Source organism: Diorhabda carinulata, chromosome 3, assembly GCF_026250575.1.
Source record: "Diorhabda carinulata isolate Delta chromosome 3, icDioCari1.1, whole genome shotgun sequence".
Classification (NCBI taxonomy): domain Eukaryota; kingdom Metazoa; phylum Arthropoda; class Insecta; order Coleoptera; family Chrysomelidae; genus Diorhabda; species Diorhabda carinulata.
This window is the reverse complement of record NC_079462.1, coordinates 5,081,022-5,095,525: the sequence shown is the minus strand read 5'-3', so window position 1 is coordinate 5,095,525 and position 14,504 is coordinate 5,081,022. Positions and strand designations below refer to the sequence as shown.

General features: G+C 33.6%; 1 protein-coding gene across 1 annotated transcript; it reads left to right on the top strand.

Moving 5' to 3' along the window:
* The first annotated feature begins 7,902 nt into the window (after nucleotides 1-7,902).
* LOC130891354 (fork head domain-containing protein FD4-like) lies at nucleotides 7,903-12,102 on the top strand. Its single transcript, XM_057796010.1, has one exon. It carries the CDS (start codon nucleotides 7,906-7,908, stop codon nucleotides 8,641-8,643), a length of 738 nt encoding a protein of 245 aa, XP_057651993.1. The 5' UTR covers nucleotides 7,903-7,905; the 3' UTR covers nucleotides 8,644-12,102.
* The last annotated feature ends 2,402 nt before the right edge of the window (nucleotides 12,103-14,504 follow it).

The window sequence follows — 14,504 nt, the reverse complement described above, 5'->3', positions numbered from 1 at the left end:
GTCTATATGAGTTGGAATTCTTTTTTGGGATCACGATGACTTTGGTAAGGTTCCAGTTGTCAGGAAAGTGTTGTTTCCCTAATAGATAATTCTATTTGATCCAGTTTGATACGCAGTTTTACAGTATCTTGATAGCGTTTGGAAGGATGCTGTATTGTCTGGTGCTTTGTCACTTGGGATACTTCTAGCTACGTTGACTATCTCTGATCAATAAACGGTTCGACGTTACTTGGTGTATTTTCGCTTGGTTATTTATCTAATGTATATTAGCACTTTTGTTAGAAAAATATACCTAATTTTTGGGTATCTGCAGCTTTCTGAATGCATGTAAATAATTTTTTTCTTTCAAATAAAAAAATATGTAAAACACACATTATTTTAATTTTTGTTGCTCATCCCGAGCATATTCGTCAGTTTTTAGTACTCTCTACCTAAAATATCACAGTAAAAAGTTTGATAAGTCTACAACCATATGTATGTTGGAATAATTGTGACAATTTGAAAATATATTTTTATGATTAAATTTCATATAGGCACTTAAATAACTGGTTAATAGCTTTATATGCGATCGTTCACTTTGTTAATTATTTAACTTTCTATAAATATGTGAAATAATCGTATCGTTTAAGATTACAAATTACAGATTTTATAAACAAAAGTATGTAAAAGAAATCGTTCCACTTACAGTTTCCTCGATAAAATCTAACTTGATTTCTTTTACTCAGTTAATATGTTTAATTACTTAACTTTCAGCGATCTAACACACTTAATAACCTATGTTGAAATAGTGATTTAGATGCTATTTGTAAGATTCGAGATTTTTGTGGTATGTAAACATTTCTAGAGAAAATTCTCCAATAATTCTAACTATCATTTTCGTTATAAAAACCGCACTTTTAAAAACTTGACGCAAACGTTAACTCATAAAGATTTGTTGGATATTGTAACGTTTTTCGTATTTATATATATTCTTTCTATTCGTGAGGTGAATTCATAATAATTACGTTCTCAATTTACTTACACACTATGCAATGCACTTAACTTATAATAATTTACTTATAAATTATGGGAATATTGAATGCAAAAATCCTAATCTCTTAAGATTTTGTACTTTTATACTAATGATTTTAATATGATTTTGAGAAAAAAGTTTTTTACTTTAAACCATATGGTAAACACATTTTAACCTTGTCAAATAATATATTTAGGTATTTCCCTAATAAAGATATAAAAGATTTTCGAGCTACAGGTCATAAAAACGGGTATAGGTTTATGTATAGAATGGATAATAAAATCCAAAATGTATTCATTTTAGAAAGTAGGTATTTTCAATTCTCTCAAGAATCAACGTTGTAAGGACATACCTCCAAAACTCTAAGTGAAATAAAATAATCTTCCAATTGCCAATTCCAATCTTCCTAAATAATTAAATAAACCGCCTGCCATAATAAAAAGTTCTGAGAGGAAACATCAAAGGCACGTCCGCTATTTATGAAAAAACAGATGAAAGGCGCCGCGCGAATTCGCAAAAATTCAAATTTCCAGACATAGAGAAAACATGATGTCATTAGATTTAATGTAGTAGAGAGTCATGTATAAATAAAACTGCAGGTGGAGAACCCCCAACCACTACCATAAACCAAAGTACATGGTCTCGTTTTGCAAGAAATAAATGAATTGAGCACAGCTTGCAGACTATTCGGCGGCTTTGTCTTCTAATGTGCTTTGACCTCGCACTTTAAGGTGCTTTTTCTAGCCTGTATATTGTTGCCAAACGTTAAGTTTAGTCTATAACACAAACCGGCTGTGGCGGCCTTCTGTTTCCTCTCTTTTTCAGCTTTGATTTCATGAGCATCTAAGCGATTCCACTGCGTTTTGTTGCAAAGTCTCTTTTTCGAACATATAGCATCTATAACTGCCCTTTTTAAGTAATGATATGATGATATCGTGCAAAATAGACACATCATTTGTGTTTATGGTTGTGAGAGGAGCGGCGAAGTCTTCCGCATCGATAATGAGGGATTGGAACTCTTCCGCCTATTCATTTATATCTTTGTAAGTTCAAAGAAGAGTGGACAGGAGATAACTGGAAATGACGTTCTTGGTGAAAGAGCTCCAAATTACTTTTTAAAATTTAACGCCTTTATAATTTGTTTAAATGAAATCGCTGATGAGTAAAGATGGTGGTATGAAGTAATTAGATCTCCAATAAAGCATTCATCCTCTACGAGTGTATTTATTCTGCCTGTACAGATTATAAAGTCGATATTGGAAAAGCTCTAGTGACTTTAATTTACTCATGAGAATGATTCTAGGAGAAGGAAATGCATATTCAAGAAAATTGATAGAAAGGGTCCAATTCAAGTGTTTGTCATAGGAAAAGATGGTTGTGCATCGAGATATCGATGGCTATGCAACCCAGATTCTCTCTAGAGACAAAAATTACTGAAGTAAGTGAAGAGAAGAGGGACGAGAAGTCTGTTGCCGTGATAATAGAAGTTCCTGTCCAAGTGAAGATTGGTACAACCAGTGAATTGAGGGTTATTTGCAAAATGCTAGTGATTGATAAAATTTGACTATCTTGAAATCTGAGGGTATATGGTGGTACTAGAAGTCGCTTCTTGGCTACACCTTGAAAATATTGGGACGTGGACCAATCTCGAAGGTTTTTCAAGCATGAAAATCTTTTTCTATCCAGGCCCCGCCTGCCTTCTACCTTCCCTTCCATGATCAGCTGTAACAAGGCATATTTTTGATTTCTAAAAATGTGGCAAGTAGGAAGCTTTCCTTCTCTATACAATGGTTAATAGTTCTCGTTCTCTGTTCATTCGTCTTAGCACCTCGTCGTTGGGCACCCGATTCATCCATGGTATTTAAAGGATCCGTCTAAAGAGCCACATTTCAAAAGCTTCCACCTTATGCATGCTGGAGACCTTCAACGTCCAGCTCTCAACACCATAAAGTAGGGTAGTCAAAACATAGCATTGTGTTATTCTCCAACGTGTTCTCAGATTAAGGTCATTACTTGTCAGAAGCGACTTCTTGTCTTAATTTCTTCACCTGGGTCTCACTCGTCAATCAGCCAGCTTCCCAAATACTTAAAACTCTCTCTTTGGGTTGGTTATTAATTGAATGGTTTTCGATATTACCATGAATTTCGTTTTACTGTAGTTTATTTTAAGTCCGCAATTTTCACTTTTCACACACATTCAGTAGCTGTTGGATATCTTGAATGGTGTGGGCTAGTATTACAGTGTCATCTGCATACCTAATATTGTTTAAGATTTTCCCAATAATTTTAATTCCAGTTTCAATGTCTTCCAGAGCCTCCTGGAAAATTGCCTGTGAATATATATTAAGCAGGAGCGGGGAAAGAACGCAACTCTGTCTTACACCTTACACCTCATAATTTTGATTTTTTCCGAGAGACGGTTATCGCACTTTATCCAATACAGTTGTTTAAGTATAGTGATGTCTCTACTATCGACTCCCAGTTTGTTTAATAAGTTAATCAGGATATCATGCTTAACATTGTCAAAAGCTTTTTCGTAATCTATGAACCAAGCTATTACGGTTGATCTAAACATTTCTGTATTAAGACTTGTACTGCAAAAAGGGCCTCACGTGTTCCGAAGCCGTTCCTAAATCCAAACTGAGTTTCGCCAATATTAGCATCCAATTTTCTCCATATACGGGTGTGTATGATCATCAAAAATGCCCTTAAGACGTGACACATGAGACTCATGTGGGTGATAGGGTGATAAAAGTCGAAACAAGCCTTTCTTCGGGAATATTACTTGTCACTTTAAGATTCTGAGCAGTAGTGTAAGATGTTCATCATCAAGAAGTTTTATCAATTCTATGTGGATATCATCTGGACCAGTAGCTCTCCCATTTTTGGTCAGACGTAGTGCATTTTTAATTTCTTACATGATAATGTCTGTGCCCTCTAAATCATCCGCATCTTGCCTGTCTGTGCGGTTGTCATCAAATATTTTTTTAATGTATTTGCACCATTCCTCAAGTTGTTCTTACTGATCTATGTAATAGACAGTCAAGGCTTTTTCCGGTGTAACTGCAGCAGTTTTTAGGGGATTTTTGGGAACACAGTACAGGAAATGGCCAGTTGATGCACAGCGGTTGCAGTATTTGTGTACTACTTACAAATAATTGGAGCTCGAGGTTTCGCAAAGATGCAATAGCTCATGGAAGTTTGTACCTTTATTACGGCAATATGGTAAATAGTTTCGAATAATTACAGAATCAGGGGGGGAGGTTTGGGAATCAGGCTATAATCTTCCTGAATTAAATGCGGATTTGGTACAAAAATTTCTTATACCGTGTGATACATAAAATAATTACTTCCGAACTGAACAATCAAAAATTATCAGCGCGATGAGTACCACGAATATTAACGGATGCACATAACCACACATGGAAAGCTTTTAGCACAGTATAGATAAGACAAACTTTATTTTCTTGAAATATTATTCACAATAAATTTCTTATGAATTCATCACTATGATGGAGAGGCAAAACTGTAGTGTAATCAAAGAGAGCAAAGAGGGCCACAATTACAAGTGCCCATTATGCCAATTTGGCTCTAAAATGACATAAAAGGTATTGCAATAGACACAATAACTCAGATAGAAAGAAGAATATTTGTGTGGTAAATGTCTTTCATTCAAATATGTGTGATCATCCATGGATTGTGAAGCCGGAGAATAAGTAAAATAAGTCATGAAGTGTTATAGTTATAGATAACGAGTCAAGTTTAAGTTTTAAATGGAATATATTTTTTTTATTACATTTATGCAGTGAACAAAATTCTAAGATGTTTGACGCCTTGGATACTTGAAAATATTTTGGTCTTCTTTTGGTGTTTTTAGTGCATCTGGTCACCTTCCACAAATTTCAACGTTTGAATTGTTAAATTGTTTTCTAAAACTGTTACTTCTATATAATATTTTCAGATTTATTCACCCGCTTGGATTGTGGGAAATTATTCGCTACGTCTATGTTAAAATCGTTCTCACTAAACGCACAATTAAAAGTGGTACCTATATAGTTATTTGTGGTAGTTTTGTTCAAAGAAAACTGCAACTAATAAGATAATGAGTCTCATAATTGAATGGTTTTACCTTCATTTCATGTAAAAGGATTAATTAAGAACTTCCTGATGAATTAATCAGACAAATACGCACCGTTCTAATAAAAAAAATCAATACTAAGTTCCCGTTAGGTACTTATTTATTAACTAATAGAAAAACGGATATTTTCTATAATTTATATACTCAGAAACTTTTTGTGATTAAAGGTGTGGAATATTGAGAACTGTTAAAAGCTGAATTTAGTTCAAATAAACCTCATTTCTGTCTACAATTCTGGCTTGTATCCCTTTACAGTCATCTATATAGAACTCAGTATTTTCACTAAACTCTCTTGTACGAGGGTTGCTACTAGAGTTTTAAGATAGACAAATAAAAACGACTATTTATTCATTATACAACAATCTGTTTCTGATAAGCTATTATGATGTATTTGTGATTCATTCCATGATTTTTTTTTTACATAAAATCCCCGTCTTCCTATAATTCAGAGACTCGACTAAATTTATTTGAAAATAAGAGGCTTAAGTACTTTATAATCAAGCATAAATGCAAGCAGCATAGCCAGCGCTATCTACCAAATGTTTTCATCACTTTTTGTTTTGTAATTTTATAATAAAACATAGTACATCAAAATCTAGAAATTTTTAATAATCCTCAAACATTGTTATTGAAAAATAATAAGCAGTTAAGTATAATCATTTTCCAAGTAAGATTTATATTGAAAAATTGTAAAATTACACCTAGTCCAAGTAAATTTTCTCAATCGTCTAAGAAAATTACTCAAATTGTAGTTTAATTTGAGTAAAACAAAGGTAATTTTTCAGGAAATTTTTACAGTGTACTTCCAATACTTTCTAAACTAGTTACTAGAAAAGCTATTAGAAATCAGAACAATAACAATTCTCGATGAAAAGTAAATTATTCCGAAATACCAAATGGGATTCCGGGAGGAACAAGTATAAAGGATAACAAAACAATCATGCAAGATACAAAGTACTGATCCCGAATATTCCTCGTTGTAAGTCAGGCCTTTGATAAAGTCTAGGATTTACTTTACAAAATTCGATAATTCTTTTCCTAAATTATTTTCTCTCAATTTAAGATCAGTCCTTCATATTCAAGTACCAAAACGAATATTCAATCATGGCTTAGTAGCTTTCTCAAAAACCGATCACTGGTGGTGTTTCCCAAGGTTATATACTCGACAATGTAAACTGCAAACCCAAACCATAACTTCGCCGACGATAACCACCCCAATAAACTTGGCTAACAACCAAATCTGTCACCACCATCAATACCAATCTTAAAAACAGTCTGATGCTGTTTTTACGAAGACAGTTCGCACTGCGGGCTCAGGATTTGGACATAAACTATCACCATCATCGTAAATTCGCGTGTTGAAGTTGTGAGCAATATGTCCTGGTATAATCACGTGGCCGAATTAGCTAATTAGCAAAAATTTTGAGCCCTCTTTAAAACCGAAAAGTTATATACCTACTCGGCAACAGCTTCTAATCCTCTATAAGGCTCTGATTTAACCTAGAGTTGACCAGAAACTTGGACAGCCCATGGAGAAAAGGTCGTAGATCTGACTTACTACCGCTACAGATGCTCTTCCGAGCTGTTCAGTATAATCCTATCAAGAGCAAGATCTATTCGACAGGCAGACGTGGCTCATGAGGACCGTGTTCGCCTGCAGATGACCAGAACGCGAATTTATTGAGAGTCTTTTCCCCTTGGTATATTTTTAGGTCTTTATCTTTGTCTTTTTCTTATATATACAGCTGATTTACCCATATAGTAGTTGCGCACTAAACTGAATCACAAATCTTTAAAAAAATTCGACAGGCTACAACAGAAGTCGAAAATATAGTAAATTTAAGTTAACAAATCTAAATCTATCCACATGATATTCACAAACAGACGAGGAAACTGTCCTTCCATCACAATAAACGAGCATGGAATTCCATAGAGAGAAGAAGCCAAATATCTTGGAATCCATCTGGTAAGGAAACTTTCTTGAAAAAAATACCCGTCGCCAGAGCTTAGTATTAAACTTAAATAACTGTATTAAATAATTGGAGAGAGTCTGGTAACATAGGAAAATATTTTATCAAACCACCAATTTTCAAATTTGAAGCGTATTGTAAAATTTATAAAAGCATCGATCAAAAGTTCATTAAAGTAATTCCAATTGAATCAGAAACACTCCCAGTTGAATGAATTTCCCTAAAAACTCAATATAAACTTAATAAATTATCCTAAATGTGTTCGCATTATCAATTACCACAACACGAAAATATCGAATTTAACAAACTCAATAACAAAACTATAATTCAAATTTTAGTAGATGAGCTAATAAACGGTTACCGAGCACAAAATTTTTTCCAATAAAAATATAACGCTTGAAGCTAACGGTGTTTACCAAACTTGCTGTTCCCGAAATGATAACATAAATTTCATTTAACTACATCAGCCATATTAAATGAATCTTACTCAAATAAAGCAATTTATTATTAAATACGAAAGTCCATTTTATTGGTCGAGCCGCCAGCAATACCCTCGTTGCCAATTGGCTTCGGTGTAAACCTCTGAAAACGACAGGCGTTAACAAGAAGGTTGGGTTCGAATTGCCATTGTTCTGAAGCGGCCAATCGACGGGCGCCGAGGCGTTCACCGCTAGTATAATCCCACTAAACGATGGGGCGATCAGTTCAAACAGTTGTTTAGTAGATATCAGAGCAGTTAAGAGTTGCTGTGTTTGTTCAGTGATTTTCTCAAGTGATTATTCAACATGCCTAGGCCGTCTAGGGACTCCTATGGCGACCAGAAACCTCCATATTCCTATATATCTTTAACAGCTATGGCTATCTGGAATTCACCCGAAAAAATGCTTCCGCTTTCCGAAATATATAAATTTATAACCGACAGATTTCCGTATTATAGAAAAAATACTCAAAGGTGGCAAAATTCGTTAAGGCATAATTTATCTTTCAACGATTGTTTCATCAAAATCCCAAGACAACCCGATAGACCGGGTAAAGGTGCGTACTGGGCTTTACATCCCGCAGCTTTTGATATGTTTGTTAATGGAAGTCTACTTCGACGAAGAAAGCGCTTCAAGCTCTTGAAAAGTGATAAAGAAATACTAGAAAATGAATTAGCCGCTCTTACAAATATAAATAGGATATTCTTTTCGCCACCGAATCCTCAAGGAGAAGTTAACCCCGCAGCTCATCCGACGGTAGTGGCGCCGCAACCTCCTTCGCCTAATATAACTAAATCGCCCGAAACTTCGGTCACATGTATAAGACCTAAAAGGTCTTTTACAATAGAAAGTTTAATATCTCCCGATAAACCTACTCCTGTGGTGCCTAGTGCTACACATATGGTGCCTCATGTTCATCCTTGGATGCTGTCTTCATACGACTTCACGTTTACTAATCCAATTGCTTTAATGCCTCCTGCTACCCATTATGAAGCTTATGGACTTGCTTCTGCCGAAGAATTGTTTAGAGTTTCGCAGTTATAAAAAATTTGTGTTGATTTCGTAGACTTCTTAAAGAAGAATATTAGAAAATTGGAAGGAAGCTGTAACTCTTTGGGAGTTCTAAGACTGAGTTACTGTTGTAAAAGTACGTACTTTTGTTGTGATTTTTTTTGTATAAGTATTTATTTTGTTGATATTATAAATAATATGAAATTAACATGATTGTTTCGTTTTAAACAGTTAAATTTAATTATATCATTTCTGGTTGTTCACTTGAATTTAAAAAAAATGATACGACACCTGCATATAATGTGATGCTATTCAAAATACACCATTGGGAATCAAAGTTTAGTCTACTCACTTTGATATACCTACCTATTTGGTTACTGAAAGCTTTCAGTAAATTATTTATAAAGACATTGGTCTATGTGAAAAAAATATTAAATTTTTACATTTTTTCTAATATCTATGAGGAAAAAGTTTCAGTATTCTTCACGCGGATCTTCAAAAGAACAATGGCAGTATATATATCAAATAATAATTTATTCCTTCGGAAATATCACTGATGCTAAGGAATTTCTTAACCATCCGCTAGGCGCTTAAGCTTTTGCAACACCACCAGGTATTAGCCGTATTCTGGTCGGCAACTTTTGTTTCATTTCATTTCCTAACTCACTCTTAATGATGATTTAATTTGCTTTAAAAAAAAATAAACGTCTTCGCAAAGAACTTCCATGGCATTCCAACAATATTCGCATATTGTTTTGGAATCAATCTTCACACAATTTGCTTCATTTTCTTTCTTCAATGTCTTCAACTGCTCTTTTCCAATAATGAAGGCTTCGCATCTATGGGAAGGTTTTTTATGTCTGATCTGGCATACAACTGTTCTTTCATTAAATTTTGAACCAGGTTTTTGAGAAAAATATTTCTTCGATCAGGAGCTTCTACTGGTAATCCTTAATTAAACAATATCTGTTTTTTGATCCCAGCTACGTTCATTACATTCTTGGTGTCTGTCGATTCTATCATTATTATGCATAATTTAAATCAACTACATATTTATTTTTCTTCATTGCGTATGAGAAACAATAGGCAACTCTTTTTGGAAGCCGAACTGAGAATTGGCAAAAATTCTTGATGGATAGCTAATGTATTTTTCATCAGGGTGTCCAGGAATGGAATTTTCTTTGCTAAAAGAATCTGAGCCAAGTCGAACGGCGTGTGACAACTTTCACTTCAATATTAACTGTTTATTGAATGACTGAGATTTACTTCCACTTTTTTGTTGTAGGGGATGAATATCAGGTACTTGAACACAAAAAAATAACGAAAATTCCTGTATGTCGTCCACCTGACGTCGTATCGCCGGGCGAAAGGTTAAACGAAACCATTTCACCCTCACTTCAAATTTCATTTTAAATCGTATTAAAAATCGACATTCTCGTCTTCTAGTATTCCTCATGCAAAAAGGGGAGCCCCAGTTATCTTCGCGGGGAGTATGTTGTTACAATTTTTAATTATTGTCAAAATGACAATAGCTATCAAACAATTTATTTATTTGATTACTTCTATCGTTAATATGTCTATTCATCTATTAAAATATGATTGAAAAATTATTATTTCTTCACAATGGAAACTTAAAGCAAAAAAGTCGATTGTAACAACTTACCCCCGATGGGAGCTTGTTGTTACACCTTCGGGGTAAGATGTTATGTTAAATTAATAGACATAATCGTCAATGATTAAGATTTTTTTTATTATTTACAAACGTTATAAATAAAAGAGATTACTTGAAACAGGCTTCTCACAATTATGAATACATATAGTAGAAGTTGGCCTAATTTGGACCTATTTTATAATATTCACTATATATAAGCTCGGAAGAAGTGTCAATAGAATTTAAAAAGTAGAAAAGAAACTTCCTAAGTGTAATAAAACCATCTATTAGAGTTTCAAATACCATTTATAATAGTAAAAAAGAAATTTAAAGAAATCATATCATCGTTCAAATATATAAAATATATTTGTACGGCTCGCTGCCCAAATTGGACCACTAGCTTTCTTATCAACAATTATAACAATAGAACCTTTCAACTGCAGCACTAGCTCCAGCACTCCGAGTATGAATCCAAGAGTTTTTTCTTTCTTTCTTGTTTTTTTCACTTAATGCTCAGAAACATGAACTACTATTTTCTGTTTTATGTTTCGGCATTTTATCAAAGTTTGGTGAATTGATTTTTTGACTTTATTCTGTCTAACTGTGATTTCTGCTTATTATTTCTACTGCTTTTTGAGGTATTGGCGACCTCCGAGAACACGAAGGACTATCTGGATTTTGATTTTTCTTTGCCACCGTTGATATTTTTTCAAGGACTCTGCCTGCCTCTTTGCAGGTGAATGCATTTAAATTGAAGTCACCATACCGCAATATCGCTTTTTTCTATCAAAATAGACTTCCTTGAATGCTATTTGCACGGAAAAAGTTTCCATAGTGTCCATCGACTCAGCTCAGGGTAGTTCTTATAATCTGATGTAAATTATTTTCTAAAGAAGAACACATGTACTTTTCTCTTTATTTCAAATGATTTTTTCCTAGGGAAAGAAGATTTGTATGAAAGAAATCCTTGGAATTAAAATAAAGCAAAATTTCTAACTATTATTGGGTACTTTTATAAATGGAATGATACGGTACGAAAACTTGTATTAGCTCAGGTACAAAATTTTAGGAACTATCTAGATTATTCTGTATCTAATAATATTTTAAATGACCTTACAAAGTTTTGGTTTAGTAAGTAGGTTTTATTACCCTCTCGTACATAAAAATAGATTGTAATTTGGCCGAATTCACATTCCCAGAATATTCAAGTCAGGTATGCAACCTATGAATCATCTTGTTATGACAAAAGAATTTTGTGGGCAACGAAAACAATTTTTTCTCAAACTCTCAAAGTAATTTTTGAAAACTATTGATAATTTATATAAAATTCCATTTAAAAATTATACGAGGATATATTGAAAAATTCTTAGCCTACTATAGAACCAAACAAAATTTCAAATGTCAAAATATTTTTTTACTCAACATATTCTCCTCTTAATTGGATACATTTATTACAGCGAACCTGCAATGTCTCTAGACCTTTAAAAAAAATGTTTCTTCTTGCTCTGCATACCAAACCCCCACAGCTTTTATTATCTCCTCGTTGGAAGAAAATTTACGAACTTTTAAACTTTTTTTCGGTTGAGGAAAGAGATGATAGTCGGACGCAGCCAAATCTGGTGATTAAGGGGGGTGTTCTAGCAATTCAAACCCTAAATCACGAATTTTTTGCATCGCAACATGAGATTTGTGTGCAGGGGCTTTGTCCTGCAAAAAAATAGCTTTCCGCGTCTTTCCTTTAATTTTTTCCCGTAGAGTGGTCAGTAATATTGAATAGTAATCTCCAGTTATTGTTCAATCCTTATCCAAAAAATTAATCATGATTACTCCATGGCAATCCCAAAAAACTGAAGCAAGAACTTTTCCAGCAGATTTTTGGACACGAAACTTCTTAGGTCTTGGAGAACCAGAGTGTCGCCATTCCATCGATTGTTGCTTTGTTTCTGGATCGTAGAAATGTACCCAAATCTCATCTATAGTAACTTGAGCACAGATCGAACGCTTTTGGTCAACATTCAAACATTTGGAGATCCATTTTGCAGCATTTTTCTCATGTTTGACGTGAACTATATGATGAACGCCTCTCGTATGAAATATTCAGTCCATTTTAGCCAAATTCGACGGTCTGATAAAATCATGTCAAGAACTGCATTGATATATTCGGGTACTGACACAGAAACTGGCCTTCCCGATCGGCAATCATCTTCAATAGAAAATTTACCTTTTTTGAAGCTTGCAGTTCAATTTTTCACGGTCGCATACGAAAGACATTGATCACCAAGAGTATTTAGAATATCTTCGTAAATCTGCTTACCTCTTAACCCTTTTAAATACAGGTACTTGATGACATCTTTTTTCTTTTAATTTATTGCGTATGTCGGCTGCCCACTCAGAATCAGACGCTATCGCCGGCGTTTCTCTCTGGATAGGGGTTTCTGAGCTGTCTCACCAACAATAAGGTTATGATTCCCCTAAAGAGGGTTCGAAAATTTATATATTACTGATTTTTAAAAACTAAAATTAGCCTTTAACGAAGCGGGTCTCGATTCTATAGACCTCAATTTGAACTGAGAATTATTTATCTAAAACAAGGGACAGTATACATATATATAATATATAGTGAAACCTTTTTGAGTTATCTGTAGTACGACACTATTCGATTTAATCGGCGATTAATATGAAGTCTTATATATATTAACAAGCTTATTTACTCAATTTCCCCCTTAGTTGTCATTAACGTAAAAGCACGTGCCTGTTCCAACTTTCGTTACTTTTTGAACTATCTCTGTAGCGATTTCTTTTACTATCTAATTAATAGATAAGTTCTCAATGTTGCGTAACCTCCAATATTTTTGAAGACAAATATTTATTTCTATTAACAATTTCATAACAAGAGATAAAATGAACTAATAAATAATGAAACCGGATGTACTGCTCAAAGTTATATTCATGTAATCAAAAATACGCTACTTTTTCTTAGGAGGTGAAAGGAGAAAAAATTGGAATTGTAAAATTTACATAATATATTGATGTGTAGTAATCGATTCGAGAGCAAAAGAGAGAAAGTCTTCTATGTCAACTATATTCACCTGAACCGATGAAACCGATATTTTTAAACAATAGGAAATTTAGAAGCGTGAATTTTCAATCAGTGTCATATATCTGAATTTTTATACATCTAGGCATTTCGTGAGGACATTAATTCTCCTCCAGAAGACGTAAGATTCACCTTATACAAAACATCAATATCCGACTTTACTGATTTGGGATTTTCTCGTTTCTTTTCCATCTTGTTTTCCAGCGCTGTTTTTTTCCAAATGTTGGAGATAGAATTTGTAAGGGGTGGTTCTCCACAGTTTGAGAAGTTTTAATCATATTAGAATGAAGAAATACATTTTTAATATCAATGAAACACAAAATTTTCGCAGTATTCACCAATAAATTTTCGTATGTTGATTTCCAGGTGTACAATCGTTTCTGATCCATCAAGGTAGACAAGTACCTTTACATAACCCCGTAAAAAATAATCCAATGTGATTAAATCATACGATATTGATGGTTTTGTAGTTGGACCTTTTATCAAAAATTTCTTCAAGTAAATCAACATGCTGGAATCAGAACCACATGTTAATTATTTTCCTATACCATTCACCATTATCAGTTACATTCTGATCATCATCACTTTTGAACAAGTCTGTTTATTTACATAAGCATTCAATGTAAAATGAGCTTAATCAGAGAACTTTTCTTATATAAAATAAAGCGCAGTTGCTGAGAATTGCGACGAATTTGTTGATTTGAATCTTCTCCAATTCTTACCTAGAGATGTATACAGCTTCTTCAGTGCGAATTTTTCTGCTTGTCCCTGGATGAGGTGCTCTGAAGGACAATTGTTTACTTGATAAGTTTGACGAATAGATTCATTATTTTAACAAAAAATATAAATAATTTGCAAATTTTGCTCTGGTTTTAGTTTATTCATAATGAAATGTCAAATCAAACTAAACCAAAATCAATTATCATCATTTGAAAAGGTTGTCAAATGCAGCCAATTCCAATTTTTGAACGATTATAAAAGCACCTAGTATAGGAGTTGTTCTTGGTTCTATAGAATCATATAAACTTCAAGCTTTCCACTACTGAACATACTATTTACTATTGAAGTGAGGCGATGAAAGAGAAAAATCGTTCTTTTGCATGAGAAGAAGACACTCAGAGACTGTTCTGCAATTGTAATAGCAGC

What these genes read in the sequence shown, in the direction of transcription:
- LOC130891354 (XM_057796010.1), top strand. Translation starts at nt 7,906, where the DNA reads ATGCCTAGGCCGTCTAGGGACTCCTATGGCGACCAGAAACCTCCATAT.